Genomic DNA, 20,031 nt, shown 5'->3' with positions numbered 1-20,031 from the left:
GCGGGAGCGGCGCCGCCACAGCGGCACCTGCGGGGCCCCAGTGAGCGCCGCCGGCAGGGGAGGGCGGCTGCTCTGTGCGGGGCGCTGCAGGCACGCCGGGAGCGTTGTGGAGGGGCAGCCGGGCACCCACGGCCTTGGCCCCGGCCCCGCGGTGCCGCTCCCCGTCCGGGCCATGTCCCCTCACGGCCGCGGGCGCGGCTCCTTTAAGAGGAGGCGCCCCCTTAGGGAGCGGCCCCGGCCGGGCTGCGGGCCTGCGCGAGCGGCGCTCTGTGTGACGTCACTGCGCGGCGCCGCTGAGGCCGCGCTGCCGCCATGGCCGACATGGCGGATCTGTTCGGCAGCGACGCGGACTCGGAGCCGGAGCACAAAGGTGTGGGCGGCTTCTTGCGCTTTCTCTCTTTTGCTCCCTCTCGCTCGCTCGCTCTCTTTTCCTCCCTCCCTCCGCCCGGGTGCCCCCGCCGCGGGCTGCGCCGCCCGCCCCGCCTCTGCCGCGGCCCCCGAGCGCGGGCGGCAGGGAGGGAGGAGCCGCGGCCGGGGGTCCGATGCCTGCGGGGAAGGTTGTTCCGCCACAGCCGAGCCCCGGAAACAGTGGAACACCTAGTTTAGGTCCCTGACGTTTTAAAATTCTTGTACGCGTTCCTGTAAATTACTGTTCGAGGCAGGTGTTCTTTTATTTTCCTGTTGGAAACCGCATTCACCAGGCACTGAGGAGTAGTTCCATTGTCATAAACCTCCCTGGGTAGATGACTTGGATTCAATAGAGAGTGACAGTTTTGGATTTGTAGGATTTTATAAGCCGCATCTATATAGTTACTTGTTTAAGCTCTCGCTATTTCAGTTGTTACCTTCGTTTGTGTAATTCTTTATTCCATCTACAGTTTTCGAATCTTAGGTCACAGCTCCTGGTTTGAAAGTTTTTGGGCCATCGATCATTTTCCATTGTGCCTTTCTTTGGCTGTGCTTTTATTAGCAGCCCATTTTATTTTACTATTCCCGCTAACTTTGTTGATCTTGCTGGCCGTTCTCTGTAGGTTCTCTCAGGGGGTTGGGTTGCGTTTTCGAGGTTTTTGTGAAAGCAATGCACACGCATCCTCGGAGGGACATCCTGACTGCTGAAAGGGTGGTGTTTGTTTTGCAGACTCCGATTCCGGCTCCGATTCCGATTCCGAACAGGAGAACGCCGGCTCTGGGAGCAACGCCTCCGGCAGTGACAGCGACCAGGACGACGACAGGGAGGCCGTAAAACCCAGCAACAAGGAGCTGTTCGGGGATGACAGCGAGGACGAAGGGGCGTCCCGTCACTCGGGGAGCGACAACCACTCCGAGAGATCCTACAACCGCTCCGAGGGCTCGGGGCACGAGGACAACGAGCAGTCGGACGGCGAGCAGCACAGCGCGTCCGAGGCCGCGCACGACGACGACGAGGACGAGCGCGAGCGCGGCTCCGAGGAGGGCAGCCATCACTCCGAGGGAGATGGCTCCGAGAAAGCGCACTCCGAGGATGAGAAGTGGGGCAAGGAGGACAAAAGCGATCAGTCGGATGATGAGGAGAGACAGCAGAACTCTGACGATGAGGAGAGACAGCAGAACTCTGACGATGAGGAGAAGGTGCAGAACTCGGATGAAGATGAAAGGCCACAGGTGTCTGATGATGAGGAAAGACTGCAGAACTCAGATGAAGAGAAAATGCAGAACTCTGATGATGAGGAAAGGCCACAGGCCTCGGATGAGGAGAAGATGCAGAACTCTGACGATGATGAAAGGGCCCAGCGGTCTGAGGAGGAGAAGATTCAGAACTCTGACGATGAGGAACGGGCCCAGCACTCTGATGAGGAGGAGCAAGAGCACAAATCTGGTAGGAATTAATACAGAAATAATGATTTGCTGCTGGTTTGGTCTCTCTTTACTGTTTTGTTCACATTGGCCTGAAAAGATTGAATCTTCAATGTAAGGGCATTGATTTCATAGTTTTTAACTATAATCATCTTTGCAGTTTTTTTGATGCAGCGCTTTCAGAGCTTATTAATAGAGAGGAATTTTTAAATTTGTGGACCAAAATTTTTAATTTGCTGAGAATAATTATGCTCCTTAGTAGAGTCTGCAAGGGGCAGCGATAGCGAGGATGAGGTTCTGCGAATGAAGAGGAAGAAACCAATTGCATCAGATTCGGAAGCAGAGAGCGACACAGAAGGGCAGAAAGGTAAATGCTGGGGGGTTTGTGGGGTTTGAGTCCTTTCATCCTCCTCTTGAGCCTGCCATTCATCAGCTGCAAGGCTTGATAGAATTGTTAGCGTTTGCTGTATGGTGCCATGGAAATAACCAAACAGACATCAGGAATTCTGTGTGGGATGCACATGCTGATCCTCTCCACATAGCTCTGGCAAGTTTTCTCTTCTGCAAATATTCTTTCATGTATTTTTACTGAATGATATTGAAAAGCCTCTAATCAGCAGCTCAGGGAACCTGTACTATGTTTCATGGTGGTTTAGCTGGCTGAGGAAGAGATGTTTATTTTCTGAGAGGTAAAACCTCCATAATGCGTAATGAAATTTCTTTACTTCCGTTCAGTTACTTGAATAATCCTTATTCTCTTGAATAATCCTTATACTCTTCTGTTGCCGTTTCTCAACTTGATTTCCTTATTTGATAAAGAAATCTTGCATTAGGGCTGTGTGTGCATATATATGTGTGATTTAAAATTTAATTTTTCTGCTGAAGAGCATGCAGATGTCATGGACCTGTTTGGAGGTGCTGATGACATTTCCTCGGGGAGTGATGGAGAAGACAAGCCACCAACCCCAGGACAGCCCATTGTGAGTGGACTTGACTTTTGAGATAATTGCCATGCCATTGCACTCTGAAATGCAGAACACCAATTGAAGTGGGTAATATTCTAGTGAAAAAAAAAAGTAGTGACATTAGTAGCATTACAGATAATTTTGTCCCAGCTGAAAGAATTATTAAAATTTTATACATAACAAAATCAGATTTAATCTGCCTTCCCCCATCCCTGCTCCACTTTCTGAACTCTAAAAAAATATAAAGAATAGTTTGATTGCTACCAAATAAAATACAAAGCCGTAGCTGTCTTTGGTGCCTTATTGCAGCAATTTGAGAAATACTTTTGGTTTTATGACAATTTTTCATCTTTTATTGATAATAGATAAAAATATGTTCTTTAATCTTGTAGAAAGTGTCCCCCAGTCTCCAGTGCTCAGCCAACTCTGTTGGCTCCTTTGCTGTTCTTTATTGTCTTTGGTCTCTTGAGTTTGCACTGGTGCTTGAAGTCACTTAAGTGCTACATGACAATGCTGAGTTGAATTCCTTTCAATGGAAATGCCTGAATTCTTTTATCCAAATCTTCCTGACCTCTCTGTGCCCATGAATGACTTTTCTTTAAGCAAGATGTAATTGTTAGAGCAGCAGTAGCCAGATAGATTTTTTTCACTTGTGCTCCTGTTCTTTGTTTGTCACTAGGATGAGAATGGGCTGAGTCAAGAACAGCAGGAAGAAGAGCCTATTCCAGAGACCAGAATAGAGGTAGAAATACCAAAAGTAAACACAGATTTGGGTAATGATTTGTATTTTGTGAAGCTGCCCAACTTCCTCAGTGTGGAGCCCAGGTAATTGCACATTAAATACAGGATTGATAAAGTCTTTTAGTGTTTCCCTATATTGCAGTTGTTTAGTATGTGTTTACTCTGTTTAAAGTTGTTGACATTAAGATGCATATTTTTGGTTGTGATGAATCAATAGTAATGGCTGTTGTTTTCTAATCAGATAATTTTATTATGAAGGTGGGTTTCAGCTTGATTGAATAACTTACTGTCTGTAAAAACCAGACAAAAATGTAGTTTAATTGAAAGCACATGCTATCATTTGAACTGTAAGCATAAGTTTAGGCTTTCAGAGATGTGAAAGGTAAATGTACCAACCCTTATGCACTTTCCAGTGATTAAAAACATCATTTTGAATTTCAGAATAAGGCCTTTCTTATTCCTGTTTGTTAAATGTACTGTTTAGGAAGAGGCTGGCTACTTGTTTTCCTATTCATTTAACCCAAACTGAAGACATTTACTGGAATGCCTAAGGAGCAGCAAAATCAATTATTAGAGTTGTTTGTGATGTTAGGTTTGGCCTTAAAGCACTTGCAGCACAGTGCTGTTGAATGAGTGTTCTGCTGAGCAGCTTTCTTGCCTTGTTCCCAAGGTGCAGTTTTGGCTGGCAGCACAGCCTTGCTGGGGTCACACCTCAGCTCAGTCATTCTGCTGGGCTGGGGCTCCAGGCTGTTTCAGGGGAGAACTGTTCCAAATCTGGGTAGTGGCTGCTTCCAGTGAGAGAACTCCTGGTGAGCTCTGGAGGTCAGACAGGACTGAAAACAGAATTGTACAGTAGCAGAGTCCACTTTTCCCTTGAGCAGCCTAGGAGCTGTTAGGAAGGAGGTTAGGGAAGGGGTTCCCCACACTCATTCACTTGGTTCTGCAAACACTTTGTGGCACAGTCATCAGATTTTTTGATGGAAGAGAGGAAAAACAATTTCATCTTCCTTTCTCTTTGGTTGGTTTTGAGATTGAAATAAAAACAAAGGAAAAACCAACAAAGATTGTGCTCTTAGAAAATCCCCTGTTCACCTCATTTATGAGATACTTTTTTCATTTTATTTTCCCTGTATGATCTCATATATTTTTTGTTCCATGCTTAACCCTGACCTCATCATGCTGGCATAGGGAAACAGAATTTTTAAGGCAGACTTGTTTTCTTCAGCTGGACCCTTCAGGGAGTATGAATGTTACCTTGTAGCTGATGGTAGAGAGGACACTTGGGTCAGGCACCCAGGCTGGGAATTAGTGCCGAGAATTTCCTGGCTGCAGAAAAGGGCTGTCCCACACTGCAGTGCCTGCTGTTGTGGGCAGGGAATAATCTCAACCCCTCAGGCACCTGTTAACTTGCACAACTCTGCAATAATCTGGATTAATTTTCTTAGAAGAATAAAGAATGTGTTGTAAAATTCGTTACAGACCTTTTGATCCCCAGTATTACGAAGATGAATTTGAAGATGAGGAGATGCTTGATGAAGAAGGTAGAACCAGGTTAAAACTCAAGGTATAGTATTAATTTTCTTTTTGTCTTTTACACTCACCTAGGCACTTTCCTTCAAAGTCTGTTTCACATCTTTTGGAATGATGTTTTGAGTTTTCAGATTATGAAAGTGTGGGCACTGAGGAAGTAGATCTGTTTTAGTCATCAATTTTTAAAAAGCTTGACAGCTGCATTTCACCTGTAAAAGCAATACTTTTCACCTTTATTTCTTTGCATTATGCCACAAATTATCAAGCCTTTCTAACTCCAATTCTTGACCTATATAGAGTATATTTTACCACAGTATTCCTTAGGAGCTAGAAAAACTGTTTTGTTTTTTCCCCCTACAGGTAGAAAACACAATACGATGGCGGATGCGACGAGATGAGGAAGGGAATGAGATCAGAGAAAGTAATGCACGGATAGTTAAATGGTCAGATGGAAGGTTAGTTTGCACCCTTTGTTACTGTAGTAATGCAGTTGTTCTTGCAGTGACATGCAAAATTGGAAGGTCAGCAAACTTTGACATCAGTTCTGCATGGTACAAATTATTTTAGTCTCAGTGCTTTGAAAGGTTTATGCTCTGCTTAGTTTAGATTGAAATATAATTATGGGCTAGATATAAAAAGGAAACATATAGGCTTTCTCCATTTAGAAATGAGGCAAAAAAATAGACTGCAATGGCTTTATCAAGTTACTGATGTGGGAATCTCTTTTAAGCATGTCCCTCCACTTGGGCAATGAGGTCTTTGACGTGTACAAGGCACCGCTACAAGGAGACCACAATCATTTGTTCATCAGACAAGGGACAGGCCTGCAAGGACAGGCTGTGTTCAAGACCAAGTTAACCTTCAGGTAAACTGCTGTTCTATATCAAATGTTGATACTGTTTTTGCAATTAAGTGTTGTTACTAGTATGTGAAGATTAGATATACCAGTTTGTAAAGCTTCAGAGCTTCACTGGTTAGTAAGAATGTGCTATTTTCCAAACTCGGTTTTTCAGTAAGATTTGTCCTACATTAGGTGTCTAAGTTGTGAGTGTTGATGTGCCATTTCCTGCATTATGTAGGCTACGTACAGGTTTTTTGTATATGTGTTTTAATTTGTATTTTTACTTGCAAGTCCTCATTTGAGTCAGAAAAAATATTACTATTCCCTGAAATTAATCTATTGGCTGAGGTACAGTTGCTATCAAGATGGCAACTGCTTATTCAGATACTGATGTGAACTGTGAGGAAGATGTATGTTTAGGTTGATACGGGTCAAAGGTTGTAGGATTCTAGCATCATTAAGGGTAAAAAAGACCTTAGAGATCTTTGGGTCCAACTGTTAGTGTCTGGACTGGTGATTTCACTGAGAGAAGACTTGCTGTCTCCAATAGCTGTTTCAATGCACATAAATACTTTTTAAAAAGGATTGATGCTTTTACTTTTGTATCTCTGAATTCTCAAGTATGCTGGCCCTACCATTGTCTTTTGAGAATGGATGTGTTCCTTAAAGAAGTTTTTAACCCCTTGCAATTTTTTTACCAGGCCACACTCTACAGACAGTGCCACTCACAGGAAGATGACTCTGTCTCTGGCAGACAGATGTTCAAAGACCCAGAAAATCCGTATTTTGCCAATGGCAGGCCGTGATCCAGAGTCTCAGCGCACAGAAATGATCAAGGTATTGTGGCATGGAACTCTCTGATCTGCTGGTTTAATCTTAATTATCACAACTGTAATAGAGCTGGGCATTTTTGAACATTCTATGATTTATGAAAAACAGTAATGTTTTGGTGTTTTAAGCAAGACTTCCAAGCCATGGGTGTGGCTTGCTTAACCTGGCAGATGACGAAACAAGGAGAATATTTGCAGCCTTTACACCGCTGTGTAAAGAGCTCCAGCAGTTTTACACTGCTGTGTGAAAACCTACATACGAGGTGCTCTTGAGGTGGTTTGGGGGTTTTTTATCCCTCAGTTCATTGCTTGTGTGTTTGTCCAGAAAGAAGAGGAGAGGCTGCGGGCTTCCATCCGCAGGGAGTCGCAGCAGCGGCGCATGCGGGAGAAGCAGCACCAGCGGGGGCTGAGCGCCAGTTACCTGGAGCCCGACCGCTATGACGAGGAGGACGAGGGGGATGATGCAATCAGTCTGGCAGCTATCAAAAACAGATACAAAGGTGGCATCAGAGGTAATCATAAACCTTAACAGCATGTCATTAAGGCCTGTGTGATTCAGCAGGGTAATTGCACAGGAGAGCCTTGGTGAGATAGGATTTTGCCAGTTCATTCGATACGTGAAGAGACGGCAATTCAGTTCGTATAAGTTTATTTTGTTTACTCTGGACTTAGGTTCTGCAAACATTTCGTGGCACTGAATATAAGTCATTTTTAATATTCTCTCTTCCACACCAGTTTCCGATAAACATATTTGGCTTTTTATTTTTTTCTGGAACGTGCAGAGGAACGTGCTAGAATCTACTCTTCTGACAGTGACGAAGGCTCAGATGAAGATAAAACCCAAAGACTACTCAAGGCAAAGAAACTTAATAGTGATGAGGTAAGAGAAGGACTTTGTTCTTAAGCTGCTCATTTTCAATGAGGAACATTTCCTTCACTAAATCTAGTGTTTAAACTTGGGACTTCTGTGGTTTCATTTACGCCATGATGAATGTGTTATTTGACTTGGCATGCTTTCCATGGTAATTAATCACCAATTTCTTACGCACTGCATTAGTTCACAGACCTGAGTGATTCCCAAAGGAGGACACTATTGTTATTGCTGATTTAAAGATGGAAAAATTTATGCAGAGTTATGTAAAATTAATATACCAAAATTATTCAAGGAGTAAGAAGACTTAATATTTGAATCCTAGTGCAGTGTTACCTAAGTTACATGGTCCCCTCCTGTTTATTATGGAAATAGTGGAAGTATTTTCACATGGTATTTCTGTTCTTTTTAAATAGAAAAGTTAAAAAAACTGAGTTAAAAAGACTTATTGTCCATTGCTAAACATATATTTTCCATCCCCCAGCATCATCTGAAAGATTGGGCTCTGATCAAATTAACTGTTAGCTACAGCAGTAGTGCTGTTTCCTAATCTAAAATGGTGTTTTATTGGTTTGTAATTTATGACTGCTGGGTCTTATTAAATGAGTCTTTGTGAACATTGCATTTGAGGATTAGTTCAAGTCTGTCACTGCTGATACAGCACTGCAGTGTTACACAAGGAGTAAGCTGCTCTCATTTTCATTTCTGTACTGTATTTCCTGTAAAGTCCCTGGGAGGCCTCACCCCCCAGCCCCTGGGGTGTTTTCTGTGTGCTGAATGCAGGTTCTTGGTGCTCTTAGAAGTCAGCTGAGTTATTTGCACTAACAGGCGTTGTAATGTGAAGTGGAATTAGTAAAAGTTAGTTTTGTCTTCTAAAGACATAGATTCCTGGCTTTTTCTTATACATCAGAAAAATTTAATATATCAGAGAATATAACAGCCATAGTGAGCCATGTAGACAAAACTGCAATTTTGTGAGCCCTGTGAGCATTTGTTAGTAGAAATTGAATTGTTTCTTTTTAAGACTCTTACTAGATGTGTTAGTTCATGATACAGCAAGGTGAGGACTTGTCAGTTCCATTCTCTCAGAAGAAAAGGTCTGATCAGCAGCATTTCTCTGCTGCTTGAGGAGCTGCAGCCTCCATTTTAAAGAGTGACTGGAAGGTAATGCTCCTCTGGGGCCTTGGAGTGGTGCTGCAGTGTCACAGAAAACCCCTGTGGTGCTCCAGTTCTTGTGCTCAGTCCCCACAGGGGGAGTGTGGTGCTCAGTGCATACCCACACACGGGGAGCCCTGGCTTCCTTGTACACTCACTTGCTTTTACCTGCTGTCAGTCAACAGCCCAGCACAAATCTTTGTGCTGATAGCAATTTGTTACCCTTACTGCAAATGTCAGTCTGTTATTAATAATATACTTTATCACCACACAGCAAGTAGTTTCACAGTTGCTGCAGTTAATGGGGATATTCTGCTGAACAGGAAGATGACTCACTGAACAATAGCCCAGCTAGATTACAAGAGAATGTTTGTTCTGAGGAAGAAGCTATCATTGAGATTCCCACCCCTGTTAATTTCTGTTTTCCCTGCTTAAAATTCCTTCGTAACTGCGATTCTCCCGGTACGTACTGAACACGTTCACATAACATCAAATGCTTTTGGACTAATAGTTGTTCCTTGGAGTTCTGAAACACTAAAGTTCTAGAACTCAATCTTTCCTCCTTAAAATCCAAGCAAGTTGCTTTAAAAAAAAAAAAATCAAAAAACCCCAAAACTCCACTTCCAAAACCAACAAATGGAAAAAGGGATGAGGTTACTTAGGCCTGAGAGTATTTTTAAAGATACACTTTTTTTTCAACCATAGTTGAGTTACCACTTGTTCCTCATGTCACTCTGGATGAGTTTTGCATGAACAACTCCTGATTTAAAATGTTGTTCAGAAGGATGATCCAAACTGAGCTGGTGGAAATGTACATGGAGCAAAAATCAACCTCTTGACTCCATGACCTAAAAACTGAAGATTGGCCCTATAAAAGTCTTTATGGTATTGCTTGTAAGCAGGTAATTAACTCAATGTTTTGAGTTCCTTTGACCAGCTCTTTGAAGCCTCATAAACTGTTACATTTCTTGCACTGTTAACTGGTGTTGATTCCGAGTGCCAGCGACTCCTCCTCATTTTTTCTTCTTTATGCCAGAGAGCAGTTAGGTTAGTTTTGTCTTTCTGATGAGCAAAATGCCTGCCCACTTCCTGAATTCCTTCTTTGCTTCAGTAGCTCTGATTCAGGCCATACAGGTATAAATAGTCTGAAAACTTAGCAAAGCTGCAGGAGCTGCCTGAGGGGAATGTGTCTGTATGCTGGAGAATCACTGCTCATGAGACCTGCTGGGAGTGCCCCTCACATGCTGTAAATGCAGATAATGCAGAGAGGGACTCTGTGCATGCCATGCTCAGGCAGAGCAGGTGTGGATGCAGGGCCAGTGAGGGGATGGAGCTGCAGCTTCCCGGACCCTCCTGGTCTGGGGTGTGACACTGGGAGCAGCCACTCAGTGCTGAGGGCAAGGACTGGCACAGAACCAGCCCTGCTTCACAGTAGCACAGAATGGAAAAACTAGAACTAGTAATTCTGCTTTTCTTACAAGAAAGACTTTGAGGTCTTTTTGTTGTTGGTCTGGTTTTTTCCTACTTTAGCTGGAAATATGGTAGTTTATTTTTGTCCTTTTTTTGCCTTTAGGAAGGTGAACCTTCTGGAAAGAGAAAAGCAGATGATGATGACAAAGCAAGTAAGAAGCCTAAGAAATATGTGATCAGTGATGAAGAGGAAGAAGATGATGATTAATATTAAGGAAGCGCAGCAGCTGATTTTTTTTGTTGTTGTTTTTTCTATATATATGTTTATATATATTGTACAGATCTGTTAGAGCACAGATGTAAGTAACCATAAGGGGCTTATTTTGATAAAGGAAAATTCCTACGTCTGCGTTTCTGGTGTGAATAAAGTTTTTTTGACTTCCTTTGACTCTTAAGAGTTTTGTCTCATTGCAGCAAATGTTGCACCAGGGATCATCACAGTGCTGATTTTAATCTTGCACAGTGCATTTCAGTTTTGAGAACTGCAGTAGCTGGTTACCAAGTGAATTGGTCATTAACTTGGACAGTTCATTAGGAGAAGCCGTGCTAATCTCTGTGGAATGCTTCAATGAGAAGTTTGCCCAACAAGGGTGTGATGATAGAGCTGGATAAGGACATTCAGTGGTACAGTGCAACTCTGTTTCTTCCCTAGATATTCCTTGTTTCCTGTTTACTGGACAGTACATTGCTATGCTGGTATAATTTGCTGACTAAAAATATTTCTTGCCATGTTTGAGTAAATCACTTTAACTGCATGAACTTCGCAGTTAACTGATCACATAAGGCATTTATTTTTCATGCATTGAAGTCCAGAATGAATATCTGCATCTTGCCAGAGCAGTAATAATAATAATAACAACAACAATAATAATAGTCATGTGCTAGTGATGTAAATGTCAGAGTAAAAGCATTTATTTCAACAAAACTGACATTTCTGCCAACAGAGCTGGAAGTCTCCTTTAAAAGGTGAAATGAATCACAGTGCAAAAATTGCAACATGACAATTGTGTCTCATGTAATTCTTATGGTGCCATTTCCTCTTGTTTCTGGTAGGTTTTATAAATGGTTTTGTTTAGCTGGGACATCACTGGAGGAGAATGTTCTAGACAGAAGCATTGCTGTGTTTACACTTTTTTTAAACACCTTATTTCACAATACAGTACCAGCTGTAAAACAGTAGAAGAAACAGCTGAACTTTTCCACTCTTTCTTTCAGAGATGAAATACCATGTGCAGTTTTTCTCACTGATGAGAGACCCTTCATGTGTTATCTGTGCTGTTCTTTTGGCTGACTTCTCACACAGTCCTGCAAACCTGAGTGTGACTTGAAGTTGAGAAAGCAGAAATAGCTGAACTCCCCTACAAACCCATTGAGCGATGCTGTGCAAAGTTTATGATGTGGATTTGTGTTACATAAGCTGAAATAAAGTAGCTGGTAGTTATTGAAGAGGGACTGGTCCCCATCTCTCTCCTGCCAAACTGAATTTTTCTAAAACAGAAGGGAGAAAGTGCCTCATAGTGAGTGTTCTGCTTGTGCTGGCTCTTTGAGTTAGAGCTTTCAACCTGCACCTCTTGCTTTTGTCACCTTTAACTAGGATAGTTGTTTGCCACAGTGCTCTGCCTCCACTTCCCCTGTCTGGAAGGCACAGGAGCATTCTGGCTGCAGAGCACAGAGCTCTGCATGTGTTAATGTATTCTGCTGAGCAGCTGACTGCAGTGGAGACTGTGAGTAAGAAAAGGTGAAAAATTTCAGCTGGGAAGTCTGAGTGCCTGAGAAACTCCTTTTTTTTATACCTAAATACTTATCTGCGAGTTTCTGTGCCTCTTTAATGTGCAGATAAAGTCTCCCAGCTGCTGGAATTTTGACCCTGTAATCCTCTTAGTTTAGACCTCTGCTGGGAGACTGGTTCCTTACATGAGGTTACCTGCTCTCCAATGGTAACCTCCTCAGGAAGAAGCCAGCTGTTCAGGAAGGGACTCATTCTATACGGATGTAACATGCTGTACTTTCACTTAAAAGCCTCCCAGATACCTCTAAAACAACAAATTTGGCATATGGAAACACAGCATCATTTCACTGGTAATGTGTTTATTTTTACAACAGTTTAATGGAAATGTTGGCTATTTTTATTTTTACTGCACTCCTAAGAGTGAAAATGTTTTAATCACTTTCGTGAGTTTGATGCTGACTAAGCCTTTACTAAGTAAGTGGTCCACTTTAGCTTCCAAGAATGAGGCTTTTTGTGGATTACAGAGATGAAAAGAAGTCATTTTTTACACTGTCGTCTTTTGTAAATTGCTCTTTTAAAGTCTTACTTAAATGTGGACTTGAAGAAAGTGTTTTCTCAGCTTAAATTGGTTTAACAATCATGTAATTAAAATCACTTGAATGAACTTAGCCTTATCCCCAGTATTTTTTCAGTTGTGGGTCTAATGTATGGTTTCATTTAACCTGAAGACAGTTTTTGCTCTCCCTTTTCCCAGCCTCCCAGTCTGTCTGTGGATGGAATGAGGTTCATAAAGCCCGTTTTAGTGCCTGCTGAGTACTTAGGGTGCCTTGGAAAAGGATTCAGGTGTGTTGCACAATGTCAAGAGAGCTTAGCCCTGACCTCTCACTGCCTGAGTGGGCACTGCTGTGAAAGCAAAATACTCCTGCTTTTTAGGAGTGGAGGGGGGCAGACTCCCCGAGGAAATGAGTTTTCTCCTTCCTAAGTAGGATGTGCAAATGGAGCTTTCTTGGGAAGAAAGGCAAGTATCTCCTGTGGAAGGTACAGGAATTTATTACTAGATGTTCTCTAAAGTTACCAGGACAAAATGGTCTTTATTTCAGCACTCAGGGCAGTGTGCAGTTACAGGCTGTGCCTGGTCTGTCTGTGTCATTTCAGGTCTGGACTGAAACCTTTCCAGGAATTTGCCAAACAAGCCAGGAAGCAGCAACACAGCTGCACAGGGCAGGTTTGAATCGGGCCTGTCAGAGCCCAGGGATGTCACAGGGAGCAAGCCCTGGCACTGGGATGTCCTGGGAGTTTGTGCAGCCTTCAGGTCAGGGAAGAGCAGCCCAGCTGAGCACAGCACCCTGAAGGCATTGCTACCCACTGACCCAAAGTATTCCATCATGGAATTACATCTTCAAATAAACCCAAGGGCACTTCCTTCTCTTGCAGTCATGGGTAGTGGGAATATATAAGGAATATATTGACTTTTATCTTGACAGCCAGCTAATTTGATCTGGCTGCCCTTACTGTAGACATGATGGGTAGGATGTTGCTGTGAATAAAAGTGTTTGCTGGGTATTAAAATAGCCACATCTAATTTTAAATATCCTTAATTCCAGTGAGATGAAAAAAATATGGGGCAGGGGAATGAATATTCAAAGATATCAGGTGCTGTCCTGTAGTGATTGAATGAGCTCCAGAGTTTTCTGCAGCTCTGACTGCCCCTGTTCTTATCACAGAGGTAACATCTGTGCATCTATTTAGGTTATTTATGGTGTTGTCTGGTTGATAATTAGGTTTGTGTTTGCTGTGACTGGTTAGGTAATGTTTTCCCAGGATCTCCCCTTGCAAATGGCTGGGTTTTGTTTTAGAATAAGAGAGCTCCTTCAGAAGGGTTCCTTCCTGCCTTCAGCTCACATCAGGAGCTTGGTGCTGCAAACAGGCAGCTCAGCCCACTGCACTGGGCTCTCCCATCACCTCGGGGGCTGCAGTTTCCTTGGGAAGCAGGGGGTTCACAGCTGCCTTGGGTGAAGGCTTTTCTGTAGTGAGCTGAGTGCCTGATGTGCTGTTCCACAGTAGGGTCAGGGCACAAGGAATTACAAGCAAAGACGTGCAAGTTTCACACCTAAGCCCTTGTTAAGACCCTTGTTGACAGTGAGCTCTGGGAAGCTCCTCAGGACAGGCACTTGCAGCTGCAGGAAGGCTGGGGCACATGGAGTCCCAGGGGATCCCAGGCTGGGAGGGAGCCACAGGGATTGGTGAGTCCAGCTCACTGCTCCTCAGAGCTGCTCCAAACTCAGCCATGGCACGAAGAGCTTTCAAACACTGCTGGAACTCTGTCAGGCCTGGTGCTGTGACCACTTCCCTGGGGAGCTGCTCCAGTGCCCACCACCCTCTGGGGAAGGAACCTCCTTTAATGTCCAAGCTGAGCTCCCCTGACACAGCTCCCCCATGTCCTCGTGCCCACCTCCCCAGAGATGAGCCCTGTGCCCCTCGAGCAGTGGGAGGCTGCAGAGGGCTCCCCTCCATCCCCTCCATGGCTCTGCTGCATCTGGGCATCCCTTCAGCTTCATTCCCAATTCACTGCAGATGATTCCAGCTTGGACTGTATCTCTGTACACAGCTGCTGCTTTGACAGTGTCCTGAAGTTCCTTCTCCAAAGAAAACCTTGTTCAGAAAAGTCAGTCCCTGGAGAAGGTGGATTCTTTCTGTGCTAAGGAGATGCTGTGAGCTGTTGGTGTGTTCCCTTTGCTCATAGCAGAGGAACCTTCCTGTGTGAGTCAAAATTCATGAGGGGTAGATAAGGAGGAGGGGTTGGTGTTTTATGAATACCATTCCCAGGTTTTTTTTTCACATATAACCATACATATATATATATATATATATATATATACACACACATATATGGATATATATATTTATATATACTATATATATTATGTATATATTAATATATATGGAATGTGCATTTTCCACTTCTCATGTCTCTCATGGTCAAAGCTTCCTTTAAGTCTACAGATGAAAATACTTACTGGACAAGATTGCAAAGTGACCACATTTAAACTGAGAACATTTTGCTAATCTGTGGATATGTTACCCTTTTGCAAATCCTGTTTGATCTCCCAGAAATAAATAGGATTATTCTGGCTCTCAGACTTTCTCAAACCCTAAACTTGAGCAGCTGCTGGCATACAGCAGGCAGCACCATGTTTGTGTTGGTCTGTTGAAGATTTAGTCCTGCCACAGCACAACATTGCTAGATACTGGGAAAATAAATTTCTGAATGCTGCACTGCCAGCTTGAAGACTTGAGTCACTTTGTAATCTGGTACTTTGCTGGACATCAGGGCTGCTGTTTTCCTCAGTTATTTACTGCCTCTGCTCCTGCTTTTTCTTGGGACAGCTTTCCCTTCAGTTAGCCAGCAACATTTTTGAGTAAGCTGGATTATCTGAGCTTTTTCAAGCCATTTAAATGTCCTTAATACATGTGCAATGACATTTATTAGGGGCATTCTGGATTTCCACGATGGGAATTACATAAATGTGCAAAGCATTGTGACTGCAGTGTGTCCTTACAAATACTGACACCTCTGCACAAGTCCCACACTGTGTGGAGCAGCATTTTTAAGCCTGATTTCTGACTCTGAAGTTACTTGCCAGAGATCCAGACTGGCTGGAAGGCTGGGAAGAGGCTTCTGTTGGAAAAGCAGATGAGCTCATGCTCATCTGTTAAGAATTGAGGCTGTGGGTTGGAAAAGGTTGAGAGTGCTGCCCTGGATGTTTGGGACAGCTCACAGTTTGGATATAGCACTGGGTATGACAGAATTTGCATCTGACACTCCCTTTCCTGCACAAAATACAATTCCCAGATAAGCAGGAAGGAAGCTTGTTTAGGGAAAGAAATTATTTTGAGTGTCATGGGCTCCTTTTGAGCCTCTCTGTGGCTCTGTTTTAAATTCCCTTCTTGCCTTCCTTTCACAATTTATTAAATCTCTTCAGACCTTCCTGGGCCAGACAGGTTCTTCTGTTACACAACATCATCCAAGGTGTGCTGGCAGACCAGCTCCACTGCCAGGGATCCAGAAATGACATCTCCAGCTTTTTGACACACTTAAGTGTCACCCTTGAGCTGTGTGAGAGGATCTCTGGCAGTGCTTTAGGACTGCTGTATTGCATCCGTGGGGCTGAACTCTGAGCAAACATTTTTTTCCCCAGCAGACTGTGACTGTTAAATTTAGAAGAGTATGTAACCTTTCCAAAGTTATCAGAGATTTTAGGTAGATTGGCTTTTCAAAGGACTTTGATCTTGAACAAGTCCAGCTTTTAGCTTCTTCTTACACCACTTCATTTCCAAAACCTGAAAAGCTTTAAGATTAAAGGAAACCTGAAGTTAAATAGTGGGGGAAAGTCTTGTTTTGGAAGCAGGGAAGGGGCAGAACTCCTAGCAGGAGTTTGATCTGACAGAGGGGCTCTGTTGGGTGAAGCTGGGTCTGTCTGAGTGTGCAGCTGCCTTCTGCAGGACCCAGCTGGCCAGGGGCAGAGCTGCAGAGGAGGGGAGGGTGCAGGAGGGGAGGCAGTGCCTGCAGTGGAGGTGTGTCACACCCTGGCCTCTCCCACGGGCCAGGTGCAGCCCAGGCTCAGAGAGGCACGATGCTCTTTCTTGCACTTCAGAAAATGTGGCAATTAAGGAAGAGTGGGCTCACAAATAAAAACAAAACCAGGCATGCCCTGGCTTTCTATGAACACCCTAATCACTCAGAAGGACACAAGCTGTCTGCCAGAAGGATGTGTTTTTCAAGTCTTTATTCCAGATGGTTCTTTCCAAGCCATATAAATATATGTGGTTTAAAAGTGGCAACAAGGAAGGCTATAAAATAAACTGAAAATTTGCATTAAAAAAAAAAAAAAAAGAAGAAAATAAAAAGGGGAATACATACTAATGCAATTTAGGCTGAAAAAAATAAATCTGTATTCAGCAAGGGAGGCGTGAGGTCTCTGCCTGTCCCCACAGCCCTGAGCTCGGGGAGGGAGTGGAGCAGCCCCAGGCAGGAGCTGGGTCAGGAGCTCCTGCCAGAGCCCGTGCAGCTCCAACACGTGCCTGCCCTCCCATCCCTACAGCCTGATCCTTCCACCCCAGGCTGTGTGCTCGCCCTGTGCTGCTGCTCCTGCAAGCCAGGGCTGCACTTCTGCTCTGAGGAGCTTGGCTGTTGCCTGAGCTATGGTGTGCTCAGCGTTTCTCAGGCCAGGTGTAATTTTATTCTGCTCCAAGATGGTTTGTGGGAGGGGTCCTGTGAGCTGTGACCAGTGCTGGGGTCTGGCCTCTGTGTGAAAGCTCCCTGAGGCTCAGGCGGTGACTTTGGGGCCATGGTGTGGCATGGCAGGGCTGGTGCTGCATGGCAGCTTGCCTTACAAACCCTTTAAAGGTTTAGAAAGCAGGCAAATGTTTGCTGAGACGTAGAGAGTAGCAAATCTCTAGAGGCAGAGCTCTGCAGTACAGAGTAGAGTGCCTTGGTCACCGGGTTGCTTGGCACAAAACACTGGTGGGGTTAAGTTCACAGAAAAATAGGTTTGCACATGGACCTCTGTCCTCTGAGACAGGGCAAACCTGATGTAAGCTTTTCTGACAGATTCTAACCTGTGGTTTCACAGGGCTGATTGTGCTGCTCAGCTGTCTCCAGTTTCCCAGAGGTTTTCTGAGCTCACCTTTTGCTGTGGCTTCAGTCCCTACATTTTCTACATTCTGCAAACAAGGCAGGGCTGCAATTTTCACAGCTGCTTTTGGAGCATTTCCTACACGTGGTGGCATCTCTGTCGTTCACTTGTGGACCACCAAGTGCTTGTCAGCTCCCATTTGCTCAGACCCCTGGATTATTCCTGCTTCTGCAAAAAAAAAAAAAGAAAAAAAAGAAAAAAAAGGTGCCTTTAGGCCTTCCAGCTGGAAGTTCTGTTGTGTGTCTGTATGTGGGGAGTCTGTTTTGTGCAGATGAAGAAAGGCTGCACATTGCATGAGGTCATTTGGAGGTGGGAGATGAAATATCCTTGTGCTTTAGTGTGACCTTGATAATGCAGAGCTTTGATGTGAAAAGCTGAGATTGCTACTTTGGGCCAGCTGTAACTCGTTCATGTTGCTGTTCATCAGTTTGAGGGTTTCAGAAGGGAACAGGACAGATTAGGAGAGAGCAGCACAGAAAACTCTTGTAATTGGGCAGTTTTGGTTCTTGTGACTGGTTTCCATGGCAGGGAAATAGGCAGCTTTGGCTAAACCTGTTAGGTGTGACTCTGTGTGCTCCAGAACGATTCCTGCACTTCACAGCAGCGCTGAGCAGTGTCAGACCTCCTGCTGCCAGAGAGAGAGTGGGTGTTGTGCCAGGCTGTTTGTGCAGAGAGGAGCTGCTCTGGCAGCTGAAGGGCAGCTGGCAGCTCTCCTGCCTCGTCATGTGTGCTGGCAGGAGCTCCTGGGCTGATTCACCTCCCCAAAATAACCTGCTGGGCCAGGGTGTTCTGGTGAGCCCCATGCACCTCAGCGGGGCCAAGGGGACACGGCGAGCTTCCCTTCTGCAGTGCTGCTGCATTGTTCTGTGACAGATGAGCAATGCTGTGGTTGACTCTCACAATTAATGGACAAATATCATGTCTATAGGGTAAGAAAAGTGTTATAGATTTACAGTTGTGCTGTACCCCCTCGTGTGGTTATCAGGGACAGCTGGGCTTGGGACACCTGGGAGGGCTGGCTGTCACTGTGGTGACACCTGACCTCCACTCAGGATTTGAGGAAGAGATCTCCACCACTGGACAGTGAAGAAGGGGTTGATGGACAGAACTTTGGGAGGGGTTAAAGGGTTAAAAAGGGAAAACCTCCATTGTGAGGGGGCTGAGCACCTGGCGGGGAAAATCTTTTGCTCCCAGCACCGTAACCTTTTTTCTTTATTCAGTCTTCTGTTGTACTTTTGATAAGGTTTAATAAACGTTCATAAACTATGAAAAGTGAGCAGCTATTTCTCCCAATTCATACCAGATAAGAAGGGGATTCACATTCTGAGCTGTAGATCCCAGCACACACTGGGAGTCCTCCAAACCTTGGGGCACAGGCAGGGGCTGTTTTCCTGCCAGACCTACCCAGGTGATCCCACAGGTGCTTCCATGGAGCTGGGCACAAGCACAGGGCCTGTGTGCCCTGTGCTCTGTCACCTGCAGAAGTTTCCAACCCCAGTGCTGATCAGGTTGTCACCTGTCCCATGGCACCACTTCATGGCTGCTTTTCTTTCTTCTTCTGAAAATCTGCCCACTCTGTACAACCAGAGTGTGGCTCCCAGCTGCCATTGAGAGAAAGGTGGTGGCAGGAAAGGATTTCAGATTTTGTAGGAGTGAGAGGTGTCCCTGGAGAATGTTTGTAACAAAACCTGATCATTTTGCCCTCTGCAAATCCCAGGCACAGCTTCCTGGAGAGGTGGCTCATGGAAATCCCACCCTGTGTGGATGTGGGCAGCCCCTGTGCCACAGCAGCTCTTCCAGTGGCCTCAAGGAGGTACCAGGGCAGCTGTGCACAGTGGCCCCATCCCAGAGCCCTTTCAGTGCCTCCTCACTGCATTTCCCCTTTGCTCTGCCTCCTCTGACTCCTCTACAGGACTCAGTACCTGTAGCTTCATTCTGCTTGTGGTAAATTCTGAAATGAAGTGTGTATTTAGCAAAGGTTTTATTACCTTTAAAAAATAATGTTGTCATGTTCGTTTCTGTTTTCAGGAGCTACTGAACCCCTCGTTTCTCCCCAGCCCTCTCCCACTCCCCCAGGCCACCAAGGTGCTGAGTGCTCTCCCTGTGGCTGCTTTGAGCTGACAAGAGTTAATCACCACCTTTTGCAAAATGGCCTGCAATGTGTTCTCTTTCTGCTGCTCGTCTGCCAGCCCGCTCTGTTCTCCCTCCCTTTGATTTATAGCTGCACACGTGGCCATGCTAATGGAGAGAGAGCCCTGCAGGGCCAGCCAGGCTGTGCTCAGCCCCTGCTGGAGGAAGGGTTCAGCTGCCTGCATTTCCATGGATTTCCACCAGCCAGGCTCAGTGGAGTGAGCCTTTCCTTTGGGAAAT

General features: G+C 44.8%; 1 protein-coding gene across 3 annotated transcripts; it reads left to right on the top strand.

The window, feature by feature from the left end:
• The first annotated feature begins 208 nt into the window (after positions 1-208).
• On the top strand, positions 209-10,624 carry LEO1 (LEO1 homolog, Paf1/RNA polymerase II complex component). 3 transcript variants are annotated; one of them, XM_059858337.1, is made up of 12 exons: positions 209-370; positions 1,139-1,855; positions 2,096-2,200; positions 2,719-2,813; positions 3,478-3,623; positions 5,019-5,103; positions 5,430-5,524; positions 5,800-5,934; positions 6,612-6,747; positions 7,066-7,252; positions 7,523-7,620; positions 10,344-10,624. In XM_059858337.1, the coding sequence occupies exons 1-12, from the start codon at positions 313-315 to the stop codon at positions 10,410-10,412; spliced, it is 1,926 nt and encodes a 641-aa protein (XP_059714320.1). In that variant the 5' UTR covers positions 209-312; the 3' UTR covers positions 10,413-10,624. The 3 variants fall into 3 exon arrangements, with proteins under 3 accessions (XP_059714320.1, XP_059714319.1, XP_059714318.1); XM_059858336.1 differs by having other exon boundaries at positions 10,340-10,624; XM_059858335.1 differs by having other exon boundaries at positions 2,093-2,200; positions 10,340-10,624.
• The last annotated feature ends 9,407 nt before the right edge of the window (positions 10,625-20,031 follow it).

The sequence above is a fragment of the Haemorhous mexicanus genome, chromosome 13, assembly GCF_027477595.1.
Source record: "Haemorhous mexicanus isolate bHaeMex1 chromosome 13, bHaeMex1.pri, whole genome shotgun sequence".
Classification (NCBI taxonomy): domain Eukaryota; kingdom Metazoa; phylum Chordata; class Aves; order Passeriformes; family Fringillidae; genus Haemorhous; species Haemorhous mexicanus.
This window is presented reverse-complemented; position numbering and strand designations above follow the sequence as displayed.